Source organism: Cyprinodon tularosa, unplaced genomic scaffold (assembly GCF_016077235.1).
Source record: "Cyprinodon tularosa strain WSP-4 unplaced genomic scaffold, ASM1607723v1 ctg34, whole genome shotgun sequence".
Classification (NCBI taxonomy): Eukaryota; Metazoa; Chordata; class Actinopteri; order Cyprinodontiformes; family Cyprinodontidae; genus Cyprinodon; species Cyprinodon tularosa.
This window is the reverse complement of record NW_024039052.1, coordinates 1,692,001-1,719,162: the sequence shown is the minus strand read 5'-3', so window position 1 is coordinate 1,719,162 and position 27,162 is coordinate 1,692,001. Positions and strand designations below refer to the sequence as shown.

At 37.0% G+C, this 27,162-nt stretch overlaps 2 protein-coding genes across 6 annotated transcripts in view; one reads left to right on the top strand and one right to left on the bottom strand.

Moving 5' to 3' along the window:
• The window catches only part of nbeab (neurobeachin b), a 248,792-nt gene extending 241,891 nt beyond the window's left edge, over positions 1-6,901 (top strand). The window contains exons 54-57 of the mRNA XM_038294440.1: positions 3,535-3,636; positions 3,801-3,997; positions 4,304-4,455; positions 5,655-6,901. Coding sequence (XP_038150368.1) covers positions 3,535-3,636; positions 3,801-3,997; positions 4,304-4,455; positions 5,655-5,745 — 542 coding nt within the window. The 3' untranslated portion in view covers positions 5,746-6,901. The remainder of the gene's footprint in view (positions 1-3,534; positions 3,637-3,800; positions 3,998-4,303; positions 4,456-5,654) is intronic.
• Positions 6,902-8,285: 1,384 nt separating this feature from the next.
• On the bottom strand, positions 8,286-26,213 carry LOC119789463 (serine/threonine-protein kinase DCLK1-like). 5 transcript variants are annotated; one of them, XM_038294344.1, is made up of 17 exons: positions 25,388-25,586; positions 24,652-25,028; positions 24,213-24,559; positions 19,824-19,923; positions 19,495-19,611; positions 19,319-19,413; positions 17,209-17,296; positions 16,956-17,125; positions 16,670-16,789; positions 16,327-16,473; positions 13,322-13,455; positions 12,506-12,583; positions 12,265-12,361; positions 12,084-12,164; positions 11,871-11,984; positions 10,814-10,878; positions 8,286-9,204 (listed from the first exon to the last, which is right to left on the bottom strand). In XM_038294344.1, the coding sequence occupies exons 2-17, from the start codon at positions 25,010-25,012 to the stop codon at positions 9,147-9,149; spliced, it is 2,172 nt and encodes a 723-aa protein (XP_038150272.1). In that variant the 5' UTR covers positions 25,013-25,028; positions 25,388-25,586; the 3' UTR covers positions 8,286-9,146. The 5 variants fall into 5 exon arrangements, with proteins under 5 accessions (XP_038150272.1, XP_038150269.1, XP_038150270.1 ...); XM_038294341.1 differs by lacking the exons at positions 10,814-10,878; positions 25,388-25,586 and adding an exon at positions 26,127-26,213; XM_038294342.1 differs by lacking the exons at positions 10,814-10,878; positions 25,388-25,586 and adding an exon at positions 26,161-26,184.
• Between the last annotated feature and the right edge of the window lie 949 nt (positions 26,214-27,162).

Below are 27,162 nucleotides of genomic sequence, written 5' to 3'. Positions count from 1 at the left end.
AATCCAGTACTCTGTTTATTTTGATCTCTACAAAAAATACCACTACAATATTTTGAAGGCCTCAGATGTTTATTAGGAAATATTAATGACCAAAGACAGTAGTTTGGTTAAGGATAAGGAGAAAACTTAATGGTGAGCATACAGGTTGGCTAAGCGCTACTGCAAAACCACATTCTGAGATTTTGTATTTCCCAAAAAAAAAAGTTACTAAGCCTTTGTAAATTGCATTTGATCTCACGTCTCCACTACTGTGTGTTGGCTAATTACATTTTAGTTGTATGTATTGAGGTTTGTTGCTTCAGGTGCTATTAAATGTATTTTGGAGGATTTTCTTTTTCCAGGTGGATCATCAAAATAAGTGGTCCTCATAATTCTCAACCATTCTGGTGATATGTTTACGTAAGGCCGTCCTAAGTGCTCCTCCCCATTTTCACTTACCGGTGGTGAGTCTGACATATTTGAAAAAAAGGGAAAACTTCTTTTGGAAAGTAAGCTTGTATGAGCCATGCAAACAGTAACTTTTAAACAATGTGTGCACGAGGAGAAATGGGCTCAAGCATGCTCTCAATACATTAAATAGGCGTTCCCTCTTGGAGGAAGTCAAGGGTTGTGCATGTGCATCTTTTTAAGCGGAGAAGCCGGGTCTTTTCCAAAATTCGTGGAAATCTTCCATTATACCTTTAACATTTTTGTAACACATTTTTAAATGTTTCATCAAATGTGTGTTTTGTCTTCTGTGTACCTCATCATTCATTAAAGTGATCTCAGAGATCGGCATAGCTGTGTAACTGTTAATCTCGATTTACTCAACACTGGAGAGTGGGAAAACTATGATTTACAATTTTATGTCATCAATATATGTTGTGTGGAAAATATGCCAGCTCAGTTGCATTTTTAACCTTTATTTAGTTAGTGGAACAATGTGTGTATGCTTTGAATTCTTGTGTTTTCAATTGTGAAAGATTTAACTAGCTTTAGATTAGTTGCGAGCATCCTTTAATTAACTTCACTGAGGCTTTGACAGTTAATTAAGAATTTCAGCTTGAATGCCTCCAATTAGCAAGGGGCAACATCACTTGTGTTACTGCGGTTGGAAGAGAATATTCCCCTGATATTCACACCAAAGTGTTTGCAATAAAGCCTTAGTGGACAAAAGGAAGAAAATATAGCGAACATAGCAAAGCTGATGAACAGGGATTGGGAGATGGTTTAGACTCGTCCACAAAGAAGCTTAGAGGTCAGATCAGCATTTATAAAAAACAGACAACACAACCTAAAAGATGGCATATGTTCTAAATGTGCTGTCATTAAAAAATAAATAAAAATTCAAGCTAAATCAAGGTTCAGGGTTTCACCCTCTGCCATCCACGATGGTAAAAAGATATTTGCTCCAGGTTCATTATGGTGGATGAATACACTAGTCCCAAGGGCTACCACAAGAATGGATGGATTCAAAGCCCACTGATTGAATCTTTTGATGAGCAGGTGAGCTTGCTTTTACTCCCAGGGGTCTTTTTCTGACACTTGTCCTATTCAGTTCACGCACAGCTATGAGTCCTGGGACTGACAATGCAGCCCAGGTCCTGGTCTCTAAGGTACGAGGCTGCATCGATCACGCTGCAGCTGTGCAGACACATATCGAGGTAGTGGAGGATAATGATTATCTTTTAATACCTCAGCATTATCTACCTCAACACTACTTAGAATGTTGTATCATTGGCAAATATAGAAACACCACTTAAAACCAACGCAGAAAAACATGTGTTTGAAAGTTAGGATGAAAACATATTTAACGAGTGAAAGTTATGACTTTATTTAGCTCGTCCATTGGTGGAAAAAGCAAAAGCAACCCAGCTCGTTATTGTCACCATTTTCTTTGCACAAGATAAGTATTCTCTACAAACTTGAATGACTTTAGCTGCAATAGTAAAAATCTTTTTCCTCAGCTTATTTAGCAGAGTTATTCAGTTCAGTGCCCAGCAAAAATATTCCAATATGATTTAAATCTGCAGTCAGACCAAGCATTTGCTTTGTTTTTCAGCCATTCTTTTGCGTTGTTGCTGCGTTCAGGATCATGCTCCTGTTGCTAAATGAAATTAACCCGGTATCTATTTATGTGGCAGATGTGCCAAGAGTTGACTCTAGAAAACTAACATACAGAGAAGTTCATGGTTAGCTTAGGGTGAGTGCAAGTCCTTGTGAATGGACCCAAATCATCACCTATTTACCAACACGATTGACTGTTAGTACAGGATGGATGTGCTAAAGACTGTGCTTGTCAAATATGACTCTGGCAAATATTTTATTTTTTTTTTTTATACAGATTTCTATTAATTTGAACACCTAACTCATGGTGCCATGGTCTTTTCAATTAAGAGTACAGTAGTAACCATTGAAAATTTCCACACTTTCCTTGATGAGCCCTTGGCTGGTCCCCTAAGATTCCTTTTTTAAACATCAATCTTTTTACCAAAATATTCTGTCATGATTTGTGGAAATTAAGATCTAAAGAGAAGTGTCATCTCCTGGTCAGACCCTGTAATTAAGTATAAGTCAGAGTAAAAAAAAAAAGCATGCCTGCCTGGGAAGGAGGAGGGGGTCACACCGATGGATGGAAGTTGGCTGCCATTCGGCTGGCGTTTGACTGGGAAGGGCTCCTTGAATGGCTGCTACTGTATATTGCATCCTGGAAACCCTTCCAAAAAGGCAGCATTGTTCATTGTTTTAATAGCGCTGTCATTAACTTCTAATTGGAGGCAGTGGAGCATTAGATGGAGCTCCTAGTTGTTTTTTGACCCATGTTGTGTTGGGGCTACTGCCTGTTTTAAGCGCTCTTTGGGCAAGAGGTGGAACACACCCAGAACAGATTACCAGTCCATCTCAGGGAAAATACACACACGAGTGCACAGTCACAGTCATAAGGGTAATTTAGATTTATTAGACTGACATTTTATGCAGCTGAGGAAGGAATCCAGAGCTTTATGCTAAAACATGGCTGGTTTGGCATAAGGGCATCCAACTTTTATGCTCGTCACCAATATCTTTCCATTTTTACATACTCTGAACCATTTTCCAGTGATGTAAACAGTTTTTTCTGATGACTTATTTGTAATTTAACTTTTTCTCACATTTACATTTTCATTTCAAGTTGCTAATTACTAATGAATCGATGATCAGGTTATTTTTAAAGAGATTACTTTCCAGTGTTGCAAGATCTCAGGGTCAGTGGCTCCAGGTGCCACGAATCACCCCTCTGTAACCTCTCCCCTAGCAGTCATCAATCAAGAGCCACATGGCAGGGAATCAAATGGCTTGGCAGCTATCTCTGCATTTACATAACAATTCAAAAGGACTGTCCTATCATATGCATGTCACAATTAAAGTGTTTTAAATTCATGTTTATTGGTTAAGAAAAGCTTTGTGGATAAATGATTTAAACCTAGTTTTATACAAACATATTAATCAAGCAAATTGTGCTTTTTATTAAACTATATCGATTGACTTTAATGATAGTGTGCATGTCTCATACCTTAGGTGACTATCCCGCACCACGAGCAGTTCTGACTGGTCATGAACAGGAAGTTGTATGTGTGTCGGTCTGTGCAGAGCTGGGACTTGTCATCAGTGGAGCAAAAGGTCAGCGAGCTTCTTTGTTCATGTAGACGTCGTCAGGATAAAGCAAGTTACCAGAAAGGCTTTAAATGATATTTAAAGGCAAAAAGGTCAATTTAAAAGGACCAGGAGTAAATACAGCTGATTAACCTCAATGCAGGGTCCTTATACAGCATTTGTGCTTGCAGAGGGTCCATGTCTGGTCCACACCATAACCGGGGACCTGCTGCGGGCCCTAGAAGGACCAGAAAACTACCAGTGCCCACGGCTCATCTCAGTGTCCAGTGAGGGTCACTGCATCATCTGTTATGAGAGAGGCCACTTCTGCAACTTCAGCATAAATGGAAAACTGCTGGCACAGATGGAGGTCAATGACACCATCAGGGTAAAAACAAAGCTGCCATTAGTATACTCAATAACATATACACATATATGCAATCAATTGACATCTTATGTAAAATAATTTATGGAGACATGCCGTTATTTCTGCATAGCCCTTTTACATTTTTAAAATGGCCAACAGGAAATGAATATAAAAAAGAAAACTAAGCATATGACCTCTGTTATTTGAGGACTCAATGCAAAAAAAAGGAAAATAAAATCTAATTTAGTTGCAGAAAAAAACTGAATGAGGTTTTTTTTTTTGAAAGCTGAAAGTGATGCATTAAGCTTTTCTGTATCCCTCCTGAAGGCAATACTCCTAAGCAGTGATGGACACAACCTTGTGACAGGTGGAGACAATGGCGTGGTGAAAGTATGGCAAGCTTGTGACTTCAGACAACTTTACATCTACCCTGGCTGTGATGCAGGCATCCGTGCCATGGATCTATCACATGATCAAAGGTCAGGCTGGGGCCGTTTTAAGATCGTATTTTACCTTAGTTTTATGGTAAACAGGCTAAAATCCCATTATCAATCCTGCATATCACCCTTCAGAGCTGTGTGTACTTGCCCCCCCCCCCAATACAATGAGACCCATCATTATTTGTTTTATATTTAAATATTGAGTGTTACTAAACCTAATAAAAATACTGCTTTCCTTAGTGTTGATCCACCATTTCATTTGCACACAAAAATTGAACTGCAATCAGATTTTGCAATTTTTCATAGTCACATTTCACATTAAAAATGATCAAACCAATGAATAAAACAGAACAAGGAAAAGTTTTGGAAAATCATAAAAAGCAGCAATGCGAAACACTAAGAAAAAAACTTTAGCTTATACTAAGATCCACTCAGCTCTTTGCAGAATTTTTCTAGAAATCTTGTTTCCCCAGAAATCCAAAAAACTTTGAAACCATTTTTACTTTGTTTTCCAAAACATATGAACGGTGTTGACACCACAAAATCTGTTATAGATTTTCATACAGATGTGGATCCTTGTTCACCACTTTGCTTTTTAGGAAATAAAATCCCTCCCTCTTCATCTTTTTTTTTTGCTTTCACTGAGACTGATGTTTTGACTCTCTTGCTACAACAAAAAAATGAAGCCTCTAAGTTTTTGATCTTATTGTTCTTGGAAGTGTTTCTAAAAAAAAAAAAATTTAAAAATTACTTTTAAACTAGTTTTTATCCTCTCGAGTTCTTGAGGGCAGATCATATGTATTATGCGGTACAACCCCAATTAGTGTTAAGATCACATGATTTGAAAGAAAATAACTGCAGGACATTTGCCCTTTTAATTATTGAAATTCCCTTATTTAATCACATCTTTATACATTATTACAAAAGTAATGTGTAGCCGCTAGATTTACAAATAACCTTTCTGCATAGACTGTTCACTGTGCTCGAACATTTAGAGCCTTTGGGGTCGAGCAGTGTGAGGCTTCCCTGATAAATCACTGGCTTTAGTAACCTCCAGCCAGATATGGCCGCAAAGTGAGACTTGGCAAATTACTGGGTTATAGCTTAAGCTGATGGCTCATTATTTCTAAAGGCGTCTCTCCATTTACTATTATATAGATTTCAGCTTCTCATGCACTTAATGGTAGTCATCACACAGGTTTGTCAAAATTAACAAACATTTCCTTTCTCTGTTTTAGGACATTGATCACTGGCATGGCTTCTGGCAGCATTGTGGCATTTAACATAGATTTCAATAGATGGCACTACGAGCATCAAAACAGGTACTGACCAGATGAAAATTTCCAGCATAAGGACTGTTTGAATGATTGATCAATTAAAAACCTGCCAACCTGTGAGAGGACTGCACATAAAAGGATCCAAAATGAGGAGTGGGATGTGTCAGCAGGAGAACCTCAGAAACCTTGTCTTTTTGTCTTCATCTGACCTCAGAGGCAACCACAGTGTGATGCATCTGCAGCTGTACAATCTGGACACATTGTTTTATCATGGTACCTAAGCACCAGCTAAAGTCCCCTCCAGCTGAGTTAAGGGGAACTGTTCTCAATAATAAGGAACGGAGGTAAAATACGCACACAAATGTATACATGTTCCCTTTTAAACTATTGGGGAAAAAAAAAAAAGCATATCACCTGTTCACACCTTTCAGATATTTGGAACATGTTTCAAGAAAAAACTAAATCCTGGCAGTGTAAAATTGTAAACCTAAAATAAAAAAATAAAAACTGTGGGGAAGGCCAATTTAATAAAATGCTATCATGCAATATTTGTTGGAAACATGGATAAAGAAGCCGTTTGCTCCCAAGCAGAGGTTAAGTGTATGTTTGTGAAAAGCCTAAATGTTCATATTTGTTGTTCGTCAATATGGAATGGTGAGTTTTAATGTAATCTTAGTCCTTTGTGATAAATGTTTTTGATATGCAACAACACTTAAATGTCACATTGCATTATTTATAATTTTTCTGTTACCATAAGTTTGATTATTGTATGCATTACAAAGCATTTTTCTGTAAATGGAGCAAGAGGATTATAAGCCAGTTTTGGTTGACAGTATCTCTTACAGTTTGTAGTAAAAAAGTATAATTTTGTAAACATGTCAATAGTACGTTAGGAATCAATTATTCAAAACCATTGTTTTTGTTGTACCATAAGTATGTACATTCATAAATTGCACTTACTGTCAATTTATGCTCTCATAAGCAATATTTTATTTGTATCTAAAGAGGATTAAGGAATTTAGTATTCAACACCCTTTATTGGTAAAGCAGATAAAATGTGTTTATTTCAGAATGATGATCAAAGCTATTGAAGCATTTCTATGTGTTGTTCATCGATTAGATGAACAAAAATATGCAAATGTTTTTATAAACAGGTCCAAAATAAAAGCATTCTACCTAAAGCTATAATTTTGCATACCAAGATATTCAGAGCACACTGGGTTCATTTCACTTTTATGTATAACAAATTCTTTCCAATTTTGGTTTTAAAGGAATCCTTTTTATTTATAAGAGCAATTCTAGATTTTATACCGTTTTAATTAGCCATACAGTGTAATTTGAATTATTCAGAGATTTAAAAAATAACCAAGTTAATTGGACCCAAATCGGGCATTATAAAGACTCCAAATATTTAAGCTTGTAATGCATTAATATAAGCTTTAACTTTTTTCATATGTTTAAAAGCAGGGAATCCATAGTACACCAAGTGAATAAGGTTGAATTCTTCTTGTAAGTTTCAGAGTTTAGCAATACTGCCACCTGCTGTTTGAACATGGATCTACCAAACTCCATTAACAGAGACAAACACATTTTATTTAAGGATTTTTGTTTCAACAGAACAGTTTAAATGCTTTTATTTGATGCTACAACTTTTATCTTGTCCCATTGTCATTCAATATGTCTTATTACAGCTTTATAGGGTATAAATGGGGGGGTGGGGGGGCATTCACAATCTCAGTGTTGACCAACACATTCCAGTGGCAAGTCAAATGGTACCTAAACATATTTAGGGCCAGAACACCTAATACACCAATAGTAAAAAAAAAAAAAAAAAAAAAAAAAAAAAAAAACATTTGCCTAAAATTCATTCATTGTGCTTTTATATAATCAGAAAAGCCCTTTACCCATTTTTATAGTTACATGGTATACTGTACATTCCAATATTTGTCAGTATGCATTTTAAATATCGTTACCACAGACAGTTAACCTATTTATAAAGAATTCCAATTGCAGATTCAAGACGGTTTTTCAGAGTAAAAGACCAGCTCGATAGTATGCATTGTGGTATAGTATGAAAGAAACACATGCACGTAAGAGCCTGAAAAAACACTCCAAAGAACAATCCCAATTTCAGTGTTTTGTCTGAACAAATTAATGAAGTATTAGGAAAACATACAGTGGGTCTTGGAAGTCAAAAGTATTTGCATAAATCATTAAAACAGATTACTGGAAGCACTACTGAATTAACTTTAGTGTGTGAGAAATAGTTCATAGTTGCACCAGTGAACTCCACCTGATAGCATGTCAGTTGTCTACCAGAAACTGTCGTTTCAGCATACCGATATTATACATTTGCACTTTAAACATTCATACCATCTGTGCAAAAAGACGATGCCATAAAAAGGTGCACTTTTCAACTTACTATACAGTGCAAAATGATCTATACCACCACCATTACTGAAACCCTTATACTGTAAGAATTTGCTTGATGATTAATACAATAGATTAATCATCAAGCAAATTCGTAAATATAGATTTACCTTAAACAACCCAATTTCTTTTGGAGGGCAACGAACGGGTCCTTTTTTTTCTTTTCTTCATAAAGTCAATAAATTATTTAATGATCTAATTGTGGGATTTTTCAAGTATCAGAAGTTCTGCACCACATCAATACAATACATCAAGCCAATATTTAAGGAATGGAACACATTTAAATTTAAGGTAAATGGGTAAACATTTTATGTAAAAAAAAAAAATAATTATACCAGATAAGGAAATTGTTCAGAAAGTACAGTTTAAATCCTACGATCCAGTACTGCAGTACTCTGTAGTGACCATGGGAGGGCCCCAGCAGACTAGTCCAAATGGTGACGTGAGCAAAAATGGATAGTTTGCCAGGTGGCCTTTAAGAAAATATTTAAGGTAGGCCATTAGGTTAACAAATTTGGTTTTTAATCCCAAAAGCCATTTTCTAATACCCATCTTACTCTTGTTTATTCACTCACTGAGCCAATCATTCCCTCAAAATAAAACCAGTAATTGGTTCCACTAGAAAATTCATGCATTGCACTTTAAGCATTGAAAAACTATTCATTGTAGTGTATGTGTTTTTTTTTAGCACCAATGGAAAAAAAATAAAGACTGGTAAAATACTTTGCTACAGACAACAGTTTGAAAGGAGAGTCAGATTACACTAAATGAGCCAGATAAGAGAAATGCAAACTGCAGTGTATCCTTAGAGGTAATAACACATTCAAAATGTATATTTATAGAAATGTATTGTTTACCATTTGAAATCTGCCTCATGCTTCCAGGCTGTAATAGTTTTCATTGGCTAGTCCAGAAAACGGGTACAAATCAATTAAAGGCTCTGAGAATAATCCTCAGACTCAGGGAAGAGGTTAGCCCTCTGCGAGGTGGCACCACTGCTGGGAAACTGTTGGTTTGCTTCCTTCACATCCTGGTGGCGTCTTCGTTGGAAAACTTGCTTCTCTTTATCAAGTGGCGTGGTCTGAAGAGGGGGTGAAAAAAAACAACTACAGATTAGGTTTTTCACAGGAGAAGAGATGTTTACACCAAGTCTCCAATTTAAGATCCAAAGGGAACATGCAAGAAATAAAAAGCAAACTGTGATGGAGTGATACAATACTTCACCTCCAGAGATGTTTTTTTTGCCATTCTGTCAAACTTAAATGTGTATTTATTAATAGATTTTAAGCCTAAAATTATTTAATCCCAATAGCTGAAAGTGATTTAATTCACTGTGGTGGGGAAAAAAACTAAACTGGATTAGCCCTACATGTGGGAGAGTAAGATACTTTATCATGCTTCCATCTCACTACCTACACCAGGGTACTTCAGATTCTGAAAGAAATAAATTCTTAAATTGAACCTGAAATAAATCAGAGTAGCTTAAAAGAAAAAAAAAACAGACAAGAAATCATCTCATATAGAGAATGTTCAGGTTTAGAAAGTAACTTGCATCACACTAACAGTCATTTACTTTATCCAAAACCAAACCATGGAACAACCAGAACTACACCATCTTTACTAAAATACTGATCATCTCCTATTTAAATCAGTACATCAACAACAACATTAAGGCTATTGGCAGTCATATGGCCTAGACAAACCATCTAAATGATAAAACCAAAAATGTCGCTCTTGAAGAAAACCAGAACATACGTTTTGGATCATTGTAAAGCTACATAAACTCTACCAGTGACTCATTAAATGTTTAAAACCACCTTTTAGATGAGCCACCTTCCTTAGTTACATGGGTTATCTTAGATTTATAAAAAAAATTTGTATGGTGACCTGGGACATCAAGTGTGGCCTTAATACAAAAACACAGAATAATTATGAAAAAAAAAACCTTTTGTGGCACTTTGTGAAACTAACAAAAAAAAAGGAACATTTAAAACATGTCAGCATTTTTCAATCATTAGACTTAAAGGAATAGTACACCCAAAACATGATTAGCCTTCATTTTCTACTCACCCCCATGCTGAACAACACTCTGGAGTACTTTTTTGATATCTCAAATGCATCTGGAGATCTGGGAGGCTTCTTGCTGTCTGCTGACATTCAAATAATGGAGGTCTATGGTGACCGAGACAGAAAGGTCCATAAAAGTCCACAAAAAACATGTCAATATTCCTCCATACTGCTCATCCAATGTATTCCAAGTGTCCTGAGTGGGTAGCATCCAGAATTTACTCGAAACGAAGTCATTTAGAATGTTTTTAGAGCATAAACAGTAGTGTATAGGATTTCCTGATCTCCAGATGCATTTGAGATATCAAAAAAGTACTCCAGAGTGTTGTTCAGCATGGGGGTGAGTAGAAAATGAAGGCTAATCCTGTTTTGGGTGTACTATTCCTTTAATTTCTTGCATCATAAAGATAACTTGGTGTATTGAAAGACAATATCACAAAACCACACAACAAAAGGAACAGCTGCAGCACAATCAGCCCAAATAAGATGAGGTTATATACTGATGACATACGGAACGGATTATAGATGGACGACGGGTCGAATCTCAAAGGAATGAAAAATGGAGACTGCCAGCACTTTGCCATGGAAGCACTCACTGCACTTTAGCACTTTGTTGTTCATACCTTATCCAACACAATCCTGGATTCTGGCTGTGATCCAAAGACCCTGACTTCTGGATGGTTAAGTCCTGGTCCCGCAAAGCAGAGGAAGATGAACTCAGTGGATCACCTTGAACTCAAAGGAGTTACTGACCAAATTGTCAGAAAGGTGCCCAACTTTACCCATTAAAGTTGCTATTGCACTGAAAGCATTAAATGTCAACCATCAGCTAAATCGGTTTTATTTTAGGATTTTATATATTATAATTGACAAATTGCTGCTTTGTTCACTGCATAAAGTTTTCCCCATCATAGAATGTTGAGAATTCATCAAGCTCAGTAGTTTTTAATCTTGTACATGTATTTACTATAACATTCATGTGCAGGATATCCAAACAAGAGTGCTGACAGTCTAGCTAGAAGGGCTTACACAGGACATGCATGACTAAGATGGATGCTAACCTCTATATAATAATAATGCTAAGAAATTGGGTTATCTGACAGACTCTGCATTTCATGGCATTTCAGTGGTAGGAAGAAACAAGTTACTGCAAAGGGGAAAATGCTATAATCTTCAAAAGAAATGTTTATACTAAATAAAAAAGTTGGTAAAAGTAGAATGGAGAAGTTAAGACAAAAAAACTAAAGCAGAAACGCATCAAGTGAACAGTACGTTTATATTTTTCAGATAAAATATAAATGGGTTTAAAGTACAAAAACAGAACAAAATCCATTAATTTATAAAGACTTGTAACAAGTTCGCTGGATTTCACCTACAAGTGGAGCTCTGCTAAATACAATGGAGCTGGATAATTATTAATTATTATTTAATTTATTGTTAAATTATTTAAAAGGCCAGTTTTTACAAGAAAAAAAAAACAAAAATGACAAAAATAGTGCAGTTAGGAAAAACATGCTACCATTGGGGCTTAAGTTGAATTCTTAATGTTTTTCCTTTCAAAGATTAAGCAAGTAGATCACAATAGCAACTGAAAGAGGGAAAAAAAAAAAAAAAGTTTTCTTGCTAAAAATGGAATTTCATGCAAAGTTAGTGTGTGATTGAGTTATAATCAGAGCTTACTCTAATTACTGAGACTCCTGCTGCAGTGCTGGCGAGTTTGGGTCCATAATTAAAATGTTTCTTGATTTTCCCAGCGACAGAGAGCTGGTGCCCCTTGTCTGACAGACATTCACCCTGGAAATCACAGAATCATGCTTAACAGTCTAATTTATCAAGCAGCTGTAAAACAGACTTCTTCAGTTGTATATATTTGCAGTGAGTTACTGAACTTACATTGACCCAGGGGTGATCCAGCACTTGTACAGCTGTGTATCTCTGATCCACCACGACCTGCAGCATGCTAGTGATCAGGGCCTAAGTATAAGTGCGTTATCAATGAGTAACACACACAATAAAAAATCTGGTCCAACAGATTTTGAAGCATAATTATAGTGTAAAAGAACCTCCAGACAACCTTGGCAAGCTCGGACACATTGTCCCAGTATGGTGCTGGGAACTCAAGATGGCCTTTTAAAATCTCTTCAAAGAGAGAAATCTGGTCTTCACCACTGCTGTTTAAAAAGAAAAAAAGAATGTTAAAAATTGTAATATTAAAAAGCATACAGTATAACAGTACTGTATGCTTGATACATTGCCAATTTAAACTAGAGAGCTTAGACGGTACATTATAAGGCATCATGTACAGCAGGACATACCCACGGAAAGGAGGAAAACCACAGACCAGTATGTAAGTGATGACACCAGCTGCCCAGATATCAACCTTGAGGCCATAACTGAAGTGAAAAAATGAAATGGTGGGTACTGTAAAAGGGGCTGAACAGCTCTCAGAAAAAAATATATATATAAACAGCATGTTAAGTATTGAATTAGTCACCAATCTTGGACATAAATTCTAAAGGTAATTAAATTAAATCTTAACCAGGTGTTGGTAGCAACCTAAATCCATACATAAAAACTAGTTGCAGGCATTGCCCAGGTGTGATTTTGTTCCAAACTTTTACAGCCTTTAAATCTTGAAAGTTCAATGGGCTTCCACTACGATTTGATTGGATTCTAGCAGCTTAATTTCCTTTCTCTGAAGCCAGAAAGGGTTTTCTTTTCCTCCTGAAATGTCACTTGTTTTAGCATCACACTGGTTTGGCAGATTTTTCTTAATGTCAAGGTACAACTTTTGCAATTCATCCTTTAATAATTAAAGGATTCCATATGCAGAAAAACAGACTCGCACCATATGCCCAGCTCCAAAAATCACTGTCTGTATGGCATTTTTGATATGATGTGCAGTACCTTTAGTCGCCTAAACATATTGTTCATTGTGGCATACGAGGAGCTCAACTTATCTTTTACTTCGTTTTGGTTTATTTCCATGTATGAATTTCCTGGGCTGTCACAAATACCTGGTGAATATTTCACATCAATAAAACCTTTATAAATATGTTTACTATGAAAAATGTTGACATGTTCCATTCTTATTTTAGCCATTTTATACAGCCACGAACATTCAACCTTACCCCGTTTCAGCAATGATCTCTGGTGCTACATAGGTTGGAGTTCCACAAACGGCATAGAGAGGCCCACTGACAACAGTAGCCAAGCCAAAGTCGCCCAGTTTCAGAGATTTACTACCATCACTATGTTCATAAACCTGTGAAAAGAGGACAAAACGGTGAGAAAAGTAAAACTGCTGAGGGAAAAAACACCTGATTAGACATTTAAGTGAGACGAGTCATTAACTAAGGTTTTCCCTAAATAAAAACCAATCTGGCTGACGTGACTAAATTATTTCTGTAAAATGCCTTGAGATGACGTGTTGTGAATTGGCACCTTATAAATAAATTAAATTGAATTTGAATGTGTCCCTCTTTTTGATGTTTCATGACAATTGCAGTTATTTAGTCCCATGATTTCCACAATAATTCTGCATCATTGCTAGTTGGGAAACATACTTCAATTCCTAATGATGATAAAAATAAAAAGAATTATTAAATAGGAAAAAACAATAGGTCAGAGCTGTCTTACTTGGAGACGCAAAAATTGACTTGACTTTTATAAAGTGGTCCTATTTTTAAGATAATTTTTTTTTTTTTTTCATTTGGAAATCAAGATCCAAAGAGTATGGCAGGTGCCAACTCTCAAGCTTTCACAGCTGTTGATATTTAAAGTCATCTTTTTAAAATACAAGAACTTTTCATTAGGCTAATATTTTTGGATTTAAAAATCTTCAACTCTACTTGAAATCTGTCATTCCAAGAAATTCTATAATGTAATGATATTTTAATATATTCTATAGAATTCCAGTAAATTATATCCACATTAACTTTAATTTATAAGATACTTATATTGACAAAAGCAATACAGGTGCTGGTCATAAAATTAGAATATCATGAAAAAGTAGATTGATTTCAGTAATTCCATTTAAAAAGTGAAACTTGTATATTATATTCATACATTACATACAAACTCATATATTTCAGATGTTTATTTTGTTTAATTTTGATGATTACAAATGACAACAAATGAAAATCTCAAATTCATCATATCAGAAAATTAGAATATTACTGAAGACCAATAAAAACAAAGGATTTATAGAAATGTTGGCCAACTGAAAAGTATGAACATGAAAAGTATGAGCATGTACAGCACTCAGTATTTAGTTGGGCCTCCTTTGGCCTGTATTACTGCAGCAATGCGGCGTGGCATGGAGTCGATCAGTCTGTGGCACTGCTCAGGTGTTATGATAGCCCAGGTTGCTCTAATAGTGGCTTTTAGCTCTTCTGAATTGTTGGGTCTGGTGTATTGCATCTTCTTCACAATACCCCATAGATTTTCTATGGGGTTAAGGTCAGGAGAGTTTGCTGGCCAATTAAGAACAGGGATACCATGGTCCTTCAACCAGGTACTGGTAGCTTTGGCACTGTGTGCAGGTGCCAAGTCCTGTTGGAAAATGAAATCTGCATCTCCAAAAAGTTGGTCAGCTGCAGGAAGCATTAAGTGCTCTAAAACTTCCTGGTATGTGGCTGCGTTGACCCTGGACCTCAGAAAACACAATGGGCCAACACCAGCAGATGACATGGCACCCCAAACCATCACTGACTGTGGAAACTTTACACTGGACTTCAAGCAACGTGGATGAAGTGCCTCTCTTCTTTTCCTCCAGACTCTGGGACCTTGATTTCCAAAGGAAATGCAAAATTTACTTTCATCAGAGAACATGACTTTGGACCACTCACCAGCAGTCCAGTCCTGTTTCTCTTTAGCCCAGGCAAGACGCTTCTGACGCTGTCTGTGGTTCAAGAGTGGCTTGACACAAGGAATGCGACAGCAGAAACCCATGTCTTTCATACGTCTGTGTGCGGTGGTTCTTGAAGCACTCACTCCAGCTGCAGTCCACTCTTTGTGAATCTCCCCCACATTTTTGAATGGGTTTTGTTTCACAATCCTCTCCAGGGTGCGGTTATCTCTCTTGCTTGTACACTTTTTTCGACCACATCTTTTCCTTCCCTTCGCCTCTCTATTAATGTGCTTGGACACTGAGCTCTGTGAACAGCCAGCCTCTTTAGCGATGACCTTTTGTGTCTTGCCCTCCTTGTGCAAGGTGTCGATGGTCGTCTTTTGGACAACTGTCAAGTCAGCAGTCTTCCCCATGATTGTGTAGCCTATAGAACTAGACTGAAAGACCATTTAAAGGCTTTTGCAGGTGGTTTGAGTTAATTAGCTGATTAGAGTGTGGCACCAGGGGCCATCAATTTTGAACCTTTTCACAATATTCTAATTTTCTGATATGATGAATTTGAGATTTTCATTTGTTGTCATTTGTAATCATCAAAATTAAACAAAATAAACATCTGAAATATATGAGTTTGTATGTAATGTATGAATATAATATACAAGTTTCACTTTTTAAATGGAATTACTGAAATCAATCTACTTTTTCATGATATTCTAATTTTATGACCAGCACCTGTAATGTCTTTTCTAGGTACCCATCATTCAAATATTCGGATACTGTGCTATAATTAAACAATTATCTGTAAAGCATCTGTGAAGGTTTACATAAATATAGTCTGTCAAAATAAATTTTGTTTAAACTCTGTTTACGTTTTTATGTCATAATTTAAATGTTTGTCACTTTCTTTTAAACTAGTTTGGTTTTTAATATACCGGTAATGTAACTTCAAGGCCATTCTGGTGAATGGATATAACATGCAAGTAGCTCATTATATTGGACTTCCTGCACTGATTTTAGAGACATTACTATTTTGTAACATCAACCTTTTGATATTAACTCCTAATGAAAATTTCACTAAACAAGGAGTTAATCCTGGGTTAATACAAGTTCATCATTTTAAGGTATAACTTTGTTCTCAAGAGTACCATTGACTTATTCGACATGTTCTTTGCATGTTGCCCTTTAATGCTACAGATAGTCATCCTCTGCTAATAAAGACTTGTTGGTGAGTATAAAAAAAATGGATGGAGGGGTGTAAGTATTTAGAGAGACTGTCGAAACACTTACCAAGAGATTCTCTGGTTTTATGTCTCGATGCACAATATTAAGACTGTGAAGGTATTTGATGGCGCTTGCCAGGTTGAACAACATACAGCTGGCATCACGCTCTGTGTATCTGTTTGAGGACATAATGGCGTCAAAGAGATCTCCCCCCTGGACAAAAAAAATAATAATGTTGAGATGCAGAGGAAATAATTACTTCTAGTCCTAAGGGCCTGTTTTAACGTTGACTTTTTCCATTCAAAATAATTCTATGTCAATCATATATAAATAAAGCCCTTGGGGAAAATTGCTTTCAAAACAACTAAGACATTTGAAAATCTACACCAACAAACTGAGTGCAGTGTACCTTCACCAGCTCCATTACAAGATAGAGGTCACAGCGGGTGTCAATCTCTTCGATTAAAAGGACAATGTTTGGATGTTTGACACGTCTGAGGATGGCCACTTCACTCTGTATCATGTGCTCCTGAAAGTTGCCCAAGATTGAAATGCAATGAATAAAACAGCAATTTCAGGAATATGCTTAATCCCCCAAAGACACACACACACACCATTGTAAACCTATTAAAAACAAATTAGCCCAAATTCTCTGGTTTGAAACTGGATTTTAGAAAAGTCCAAGGCATGCTTACCTTTCCCTTACATTTTTCTTTGCTGATAATTTTCAAAGCGTACTCCCTTCCAGTTGTCCTTTCCACACATTCTCGAACCACAGCAAAGTTTCCGTCCCCTAAAATCCTTCCAACTTTGTACCGGTCTATTATGGAGGTGGGAATTGTGGAGCTCCCATCAACTAGTTCAGCTGGATTAAAAAAACATATCTACGATTTACAAAACAAGACACTGTGGCCCATGTGGATTCTTTGTTTCTTTTAATCTAATCACCTTCACTGCTGGGACCATCACCTTCATCCACTGAGCTGCATACCTTAGTGGAGGCTAATGAGAGTGAAGAGCCACTGTGCTGGGATCCCTAGGAAAAAAGAAAATCCAATAGTTCATGTGCTAAAAAAATAAAGCTGAAACAGTTAAATGTTCAGAAGATCAAAGCTTTCAGGATTTCATTTATATCTCGAAATAATATAAAAAAATCACAACATAACTAGGTGTGGACATCCAAAATACTACATGAAAGCCAAACCCAAAGGAATTAATAGAAGTAATATGCTTGCACGATTTTAGGACATTAATAGCCACAGTACCACCAATGTAAGCTGCAATAATGATATATGAATAATCCTCCCCATCTTCCCATTCCAAAACAGTATCCAGCCCCTTGCTGTATGTGTTGGCATTTCAGCCTTAAAAGTATTCTATACATGTATAGAAAGCATGAATGCTCAACAGCCTAGATATTGTCAAACAAGTATTGTATCCATGCAGGCTCTTGTGGTTTGGCCAAAGCAGGAAATCTGAAGAAATATTCTTTGATAACTTTGTTTTTTTCCTTCCCTTTTGTCAAAGGGTAAGTTTCTAAAAGCTTGCATGTAGAAAAAGATTTTCAAACACCAATATTATATTTTAATAAAAATCTAATACACCCTCCCTTTGTAATTTCAAAAGATTGTCAATCATTTAGGTGACCAACATAAAGCCATAGTGTTGTAGTATAATAAAATATAATACTTTAGTGGTTGAACAAACTAATGAAAGGTAAATTACAAGACTATCCATCTTCTCCATCCTGTAACTTGGGGGGGAAAAAAATTGTCTTTTAACACAAGGCTTCTGTAAAACTTAGTTTTAGGCATATAACTAGTGACTATGCAAGCCTAGTTGCAGTACATTTTCATTGTTTTCTCTTTTCTCAGGTGTCTGAGCAGAACTAAAGAGCTGTCTTTCTAACCATGGAATATCAGGAATGACATCTCAAATGAATATTTCTTACTTTAGTGAAGAGTAAAACAGACTAATTAGAGTGTGGTTTTAAGTAAAGTGGGACTTTCAACTACCAATGCTTTGGATAATCACTGCATTGGACTTTATCAAAACAGGTCCTGTTTAGAGACAAAAAGGACTGACAGTCCTGCGTGCAGAGAAATCATGCAAGTCGGAATCCTCTATAATGCAAGAATTTTAGTTTTTCTACAAAAACTGTGACAACCTTTCACACTTTACTGATTAAATTTATCATGTTCATTATAGCTCTGCAACAAATCGCTTCACAAATTCCATTCCACTTCCATTTTCCATGGCCTCTCCGAACTCCTCCCAGACCAGAGTTTTTGCCTCTGCAATCACACAAGCTGCAGCATGCTTGGCCTGCTAATACCTCTCAGCTGACTGCAGGGTCCAACTAGCTAACAAGGACAGGTAGGTTTCCTTCAGCTTGACGCCATCCCTTACTTCCGGCCGCCACGACCGGGTTCGGGGATTGCCACCACGACAGGCACCAGAGACCTTACGGCACTAGCGACAATGGAGGAGGAAAACATGGACCACTCCGAGTCCATGTCTCCAATCTCCCTCAGGATCTGGAAGAAACACTGGAGGTGTGACTTAAGACTGCACTAACAGAGGGATCCACCAGATTTTTCCAACAGATCCTCACAACATGCTTAGGCCCACCAGGTCTGACTGGCTTCCTCCCCTGCCAGCGGACCCAGCTCACCACCAGGTGGTGATCAGTTGACAGCACAGCCTCTCTCTTCACCCGAGTGTCAGAGACACGCGACCAGAGATCAGATGACACAACTACATAGTCCAACATCGACCTCTGGCATAGGGTGCCCTGGTGCCACATGCACTTATGGAAATCCTTGTGCTCGAACATGGTGCTTGTTATGGACAAACTGATTAGCACAAAAGTGAAATAACAGAACACAATTGGGGAGGACATTCCTACCAATCATGTGTAGGGACACGACCCTCTCATTCACCGGGGCTTCAGACATATAAATATGGTGTAGACAATTATAAATTTATAAAACAAAAATGATTTAACAGCCCAGGAGCTGTAGGTCTACTTGTACTCTACAAACATCAATTTTATTACCTGTCGTCTTCGGAGGCTGGCTGGGCTGGTTAAAATAGGGCTCGGAGACTTTCCAGAACGAGGCGTAGAAAGCGTACTGCCTGCAGTGCCATTTGCTGAGAACAAAAGAACAAAATAAAGAAGTTAGCAAAGGAAAAAATAAAAATTGCCATCTGAATTTTAGTCAGCACACATACCTGATCCAGCAGGTGAGGGAGATTTGCTTCTAAGGGACATTCCAGCAGTTCTTGGGGAAGAGCGACCATGCACCGAGGGCAGTCGACCGTATGATTGTGATTTTGTCACTCTGCATTCTGGTAAGGATCAAACCAATCAAAGCATGCAGTGTGATAAAAATCCTTAAAAAAATGTATTCTATTCACAAGCCTAAATAGTATGCCTAAAAAAGGTTTGTGAAAAGAAAGAGAACCACTTGGCTGAATCACTTATTTGGGAATCAAATTCAACAGTTATAGTATGCAAGTTGAAGGCATATTTAGCCTCAAATTTTTCTAGGTTCACTCACCGCTCTCATCCAAATTGAAGTCATCTTGATAGCGGAACTTTTCAGGACCACAAGCAATGAAAATGTCATCTTCTGCAAAAAAGTCCTGAAGGCTTGTGACCTGTGGAAAAGGATACAAAACAGGATTCCTAAAAACCCTTCAAAGAGAATACTCATACGGTCATTTCATGCCAACTAAACAAAGTTGCCTGTTTATTAACAGAAAATATCTTTGACTTAAGATGCTTCATAACAATGACATGAATTGTTTGATACAACTGAAACACATTGAACATGCAAAGAACTAGGTCCTCACACCCACCCACACCATGCGTTGACTACCACTGATTTTCAGTCATTTTAAACCCTTTCTATGCCCCAACCCTAATCATTACCAATGCCTTTGTCATCTTTAGCCAACTGAAACCTCAGCTCCATACCTAACCATTAGCAAAATCCCTTGTGGGGACAAGCAAAATGTCCTCAATTTACCCAAAAACTGGTCCTCATTGTGAAGGGGAAATTGGAACTTGTTTTGCACTTATAAATTCTGGTTTCTATACAAGTGCAAAACCATAAAGACCATGGAAAGCGTATTAATCAATAGTTAACACATATGGCAAATGTTTAAATCCCATCATACATTTATTTTTCCCCCCACGTGTTAACAGTGTCCCAAATGATTACACTGTGGAACTAGAATTTAAAAATTTGGGTTTTGTCTGCTGGCCCACCAGTATATAAAAAAAAAAAAAAAAAAAAAAAAAAAAAAAAAAAAAAAAAAAAAAAAAAAAAAAAAACACTGTGGCCGCTTTTGTATTACTGTTGACTTACAGACTTACTGTATTGACTTTCCAATCACTGTTTTGTAATTCATGGCATACTAATTTGAATTTCAAGTTATTTCAGCAACAGATAAGGAGTAATTTCTTTCTTTATGCATTTTTTAATTATGGCAGGATACGTCTTCCATACCACTGAATTAAATTGAGGCATTGAGGTAATGAATCCAACTGTTGTGAAACAATGTTGCATGACTATGTCTAAAATAAAACTTTAGTTTGGATCATATTCCTGAACCACCATATCCACCCGACTCGCCAGCGACTGATGTGCAGGTGAGTGTAGAACCTTGAATAAATATGATTGATAATTTTACAGTAAACATGTATACAGAGCCCAGCCGGAAGGTGCCACATTGTCTAAATATTAACCCTGCACAAATATAGTCTCTTAAAAAAAAAAAACGTATTTACATCAACTCCCTGTCTTATAACGAATTGGGAAAAGGGGAAGTGGCGTATGTCTTAAAGCATAAATCACTTCAAGTCTGCATTTTTTTTTTTTATGTGGCAGGGTTGCCGTCATCCTCAAAGTTGCTTAGTGCCGGTGAAAGCGATACAGACCCCCCCAGGCCATGACAGAGGCATCTAGTTGTAAGTCGATATATAATCACCAAAATAAAGCACCCCTTCCCTAACCACTTGTCCAGGTATCAGTTTATATTAAGAAAACGCATATCAAAACAAGAAAACCATTTTAACAATCCGAGAGAAAAAAAAGTTTTTTTTAAAAGCCAATGTCAACATGTACAGTAAATACACAACCCAAAAAAAATAAATAAAACCACTACATTCTGCTCACCATCTAATTAGGCTCCATAAAACCTTTATCCAGTCAGGATCAGACATGTAAGCTATTGGTTTACCAAAGGTTAAAGAACCATGAAAACTGCCCTTTTGATGACAGTGGGTGGTTAGTTGGCCATCTGTTGTCACAACATAACAGCAAGCATTGAATAAAAAGCAAAGAATAGCACAGATGATACAAAACCTCTTGTTTCTTAGGCCATAAAAGACACTTTAAGTTTTAAGGTTTATTTAGATTTATGATTTTTAAAGTGCAAGAAAATAAAAAAGCATATTTTTTTGCGCATCCCCACTGGCAGTATGAATTCAGCCACATCTTGCTAGTAACAGGTTGGATTCCCTTTTACCTTCGGAACTATATCAATTCTTATTGGTAAAGATTTAAAACTATATCAGAAACATTCCTTTCACATCATTGCCACTCTGCAGCAGAGACCGTTTCCTAGCAACCACCCCATAAAACCAGTCATGCCAGACAGTGTTACAGTCAAACGCTAACAGATAGGACACGATATTTGAAGTGAGTTTCAAAGCACTTACTATTTCCGTGAGATACTTAGTCAGCTATTTATGCAGCTGAAATGAAAAGGATGCAAAAACTACATCGCCAAAAGAATTCTCACACCATATGAACTTGTGTGAAAACACATTCTTAATCCATAGGGCTTAATATGATGTGGGTCTGCCCTTTGCAGCCATTTCAGCTTAAACTATTATGACAAGGCTGTCCACAATGTTTAGGAGTGTGTTCATAGGAACTGGCCAATTTTTCCAGAAATGCATTTGAGACAACAGACCAGTGTTTGATAAGATGGTCCAACTACTCCAAGTTTGGGGGGAGTGCTGTCCTAGTTCTTAGAACAGTACGATTGTGCTCTGAAAAGGATGCAGTACCCAGTTCGATCTCCACAGCCTGCACTCTGGGTCCCTGAGCAAGATCCTTAACCCCACACTGTTCCATGGACGCCACACAATACCAGCCCACTGCTCCCCAAGGGGATGGGTTAAATGCAGAGAGTTAATTTCATTGTTTTGTACTTGTGACAGTGTAATGAAAAAGTTGAATTATATTCCAAGTCATTTAAAACATGGTCCATTTGTATAAAGTCAAGACTGAGCAGGCAAGTCCAGCTTACCCACGTGGAGCTCTCACCCATGGCTTAGAGAAATGCAATTTGAGCACTAGAAAATGCTCAAGTTGTGAAAGGTCCAATCTGAAATACACTTCAATGTTAATAGCAACCAGAGCTCAAATTCCCCTCTCCAAACATTGGCACATTTAGGTCAGGGAAATGTTCTCCTGGCAACCACAGAACCAACATTTTTACATAGGATTGCCAGATGGAGAAGCACCATGTTATTGTTCAGAATATTCACCTCCCCTGCTCTAGAGTTCAGTGACCGTCTGCATCCCAGACTTTGATGATAAACTTTGTGATATATTGTTTGAAAGCACTAGCTTGGTCATGGAAACCTATACCATGATACTCTCGAACCACTGTTCTTGATCTACATCTGCTGCTCCATAAGTGTACTTGACCCAAAACCCTGCTGCCAAGTTATCTTTTTCGAATGATTAAACTTTTTTTTTTTTTTAATAATGCAGCCAACAATCAGAACAATTTAGCAGCATAGGTGGCATCCAAACAGTAGAACTCTGGAGTTCACTGAAGTCCTTAGAGGAACCCATTATTCCACACGTGTTTGTAGACAGTCTGCATGCCTAGGTGCCTTCTTTCATACATCTCTGCCATTGGAGGGAATCGATACACCTTGACCTAATTATTTGGATGTGCGACAAAATAGTTTTGGCAATACAGTCAAGCAGTTTGTTAAAACCTGCTTTTCTCTCGAACGCTATAATTTCAGTGTAATTAAATGTATTCTAGTGTTTGGGTATCATCTGGTTGCCCGATTGATGTAAAACAAATTCATGTTGATTACAACTGTTTTAAGTCCTATCCTGGAAAAAAAGAAAACTTCAAGCAGGTTAATAACAAAGCTTTTAATCTCAAATAAGATTACATGATCCCACCTAATAGTGTTCTGTTGGTAGGAATATGGGATGGAGTCCTAGAAACCCATTTCTGGTAATACATTTAGCAAGTATTCCCAGGTGATTTTTAGCGTACTGCAGTATGAAAGAAACTGCAAGAGAGACTACTTTAAAAAAAAAAAAAGGAGTAAAATACTGTTTCAATGTGCTGTGCTGAACCCAACTCTGGAAGAAGGCTCATTAGGAAATTAGAGTGGGTCAAGTCTGTCCCCACATCGTCTATGCATCGTCAATACCCATTTCCTTTGGATCAAAAAGGAAAGCAGGGCTAACTAATGTACACAGACCATTTATCACCATATGAGCACTTAAACTTTAAAAGTGGAGAAACAAAGCAGTAGATTCAAGTTATCTGCAAAGCAGAGCACTTATACTTTAAACCTTCTACTCCGACTTTATACATATAAAACATTCATAGCCAACATACTGTTGCCTGGGACTACTGTAAAGAAATGCTGAGACTGAAGTTTATCAAATAAAGGTTTTGGATCCTTCTCATGACAAGGTCATTGAAAGTTTCATAAATGACTGAATCAAATTGAAATGAGTCTAATCATTCTGAAAGACATTCTTCATGAAGCTATTAAGAGAAATATTTTAATTTCCACAATATGTATGAGAGCACCAAAAATAGGTTCAGACATAACCCATTACCATCCTGTTATCTTTGGAAACAAGGAGAAAAATGTGAATTTTAACACCTACCATTTTACCATCAACAGTATAGAGCCTTTTGACAACTCCAGAGTCCAACTTGACGGCGTCTGTGATGTCACTCATGACCTGCTCGAAGGAGTGTGCCGTCTTCTTATTGAGCAAAATCCGAACAGCTTTTCGTGGTTTTACTCCACTGCGGACAATGGTCACCAGCTTGGGTTTTATGAAGTCTTTGCTCTCCCTGGTTTCCGGGGATCCAGCCATGGCACTGCCGAGGGAAGAAGGCTCACGGACAGCACCTGCAGCCCTGGCTCCAACTGTCCAGTTGGGATTTACATTCTTTGTGTAGTCTAGCTTCTTATAAGGCTCTATGGATGCACAGACATAGCTTTCTCCTGCAGAAAATCAAGATTTCAAAACAGATTAGAAAATCAATATAAATTACAGTATTTTAGTAAAATTATAAGCACTTAGGGGCAAAGCTCACCTCCCACCAATTGGTCAATGCTGGTAATCTTGGTTGCCCCATCAACAGTATATATGGTCCTCACACCTTGGGGCAAGTTGACATTATCTGACAGAGACCTTGTGAGATCTGCAAGAAGAGCATCTAAAGACCTAAATCTCTCTTGAGATATGGCGTAAACAATCCCTTTGAAGTAACGATCACCGTTGCGGTAGAAACGAATCTTCTTGGCCTTCTTTTCTGAGCTCAGGGCTTGCAGTGTCCTGGTTCTGTACAGGCTGCAGTGAGCGCTGTGAGTGGGGCTAGGGAGTCCATTCCCTCTAGACCCTCTTCGGGTGTATCTCTGAGCCTTATCCCGCTCATCAAAGTGCTCCAGCTCCATGATGTTTTAGTAGGCTCTAGAATTAAAAAAGAAAGCATGTTAATTAATAAGATCATTAATCAGAATCCAGGAAACACCCACATCAAATTAACACTGCTCTGCATCAGGGTAGTCAATTAACCTGGCCACCTGATTTATACAAGCTCTAATGCTGCATCTGTTTCTGGTAAACACATAAAGAAGCATGTCACACCCATATAATGATCCATTATGTCTCATAATTAAATTATGTCCAAATTTAATACAAGATTCCTGGAAGCTATTGACAGGCAACATATGACGGTCAAAGATATTTTGAAAGAAAAAATAAAAAGCTAAATGGCAATTAAATATTTTGTTTTTCTATTTTCTTACAATTTTAGTGCAACATCTTACCTCGAAGGTGAGGACAGAGGTAGAGAAAAAAAAAAAAGATGTCTGTGCAGGAGTCTTAAATAATCTTATTAATGTGATGCCGTGGTTTAAGCATGCGTCCCTTTGTTGCCCTATGATTGTGCTTGGTCGTCCTGCGGTGAGTCTCCTCTGTTTGTGCTCACATGCAGACTGGAGGCAGGGCAGCCTGTATCCTCCCCCCTCCTCTACTCCATTGCGGTGATCAGCAGGGCGCGCGCACGTTATGACGGAGCGCAAAAACGCAGCATGCGCGCGCACGTGAGCCATGCAGGCAGCATACCTGCCTCTTCTCCATTGTTTAAATAGTTATCACAGTTGAAATTATGTTTTTTTTTTACATTTTGGACAACTTTAAAGTGGCCTGCCCCTTCAGAAAAACAGTTAAATTAATGTTTAAGTTAATTTTAAATTTATTTAGCTTTAGTGTGTATCATTTCTCATAAAAATCTAAACCGTTTATATTTTTTAATCTCTGAATAAACTTTTTCACAAATACATTTTAGAAACGTTTGACTTTATCGCTAATAAACATGTCTTAACAGGACAAAAAGGGAACAAGAATAGGTAGTTCATAAAATAGCATCTTGCACACAAACACCTCTAGCTAATGACTACAGATAGGATAACCTAACTGTCCATATTTTTATTTAGCATATTTTCTGGTAAATACATAAAGCTTTTCCATTCCTGATAGCCTAAAGGATAATTTTGAATTCCTTACCAGAAAACAGATTTAGTTCCAGCATCAGACTCACCATGCTCCACAAATCATGCTTCCATGTTCATGTTAGGGAGCATCTCACACAGGTGGGGATGATTAGAGTAATTAATTGCATCAGAAGGATTTCCTGCACCTGAAAGGCACCTGATTGCTGACTCCTCAGCTCTGCGAGAATGACCTTCTAATGGGTAATTTTGACCTTTACTTAATTCATTAAAAAAAAAAGAAGAAAAAAAGCAATAGCAGAGGGGCAAAGATAATTTTTGATCTGACTCCAGTTTTATCAACAGTATTGGGTTAGTTCAACTGATGCCAACATGTACATTAGTATTTGGCTTTTGTTCAACAGCCATGCTAAATTTGAAAAGGTTAACCTGGAGAAAGGTAGCTGATCAGGCTAAAATCAACAAAGTCATAAAGTAAAAATATTTAAAAAGTGCCTTTTAGTTTCAAAACCTACAATATATATATACATATATTTCTGTACTATTCCTCTTACTTTTAGTACAGCACAGATGGGAATATCAATTTGTGAGGTTTACAAGTTTATCCAGTTATATTAAGGGTTAAGCTTGAATAGGATGTTAATAGTGTTTAAAGAGGTTAAATAAATCTCTGTTAAATGACCTGAAGAAATGCTTGTATGCACAACTAAGAATTCGGGTACAGTGTCTCATAATCATTCCTTTATTTGTTGAGAAGATTAGTTTATTTTAAACACATTAAAAAGGAAACCATCTATGTTTATCAAATTAAAACTTAAGTTCGCTGCTCAATCCTTTGTACAAATGTATATCTCTAAACACGAATGACATAGGTGTCAAATTTTAATAAATATTTTCCAATTGTTTTTCCTATTTTTAAAGTAGACTAAAGTCTTTTAACAAAAATGAAAGTTTAATACTTAAATAGCTTTAATACTATTTCAATAGCTTTTGTCAAGGTATAATTTTTATTAATTTGTGAAATTAAACTATTGCCTAAGTAGTATTTTGACTTCACTGGGCAAGATGAATACTATTATTGATTAATCTAC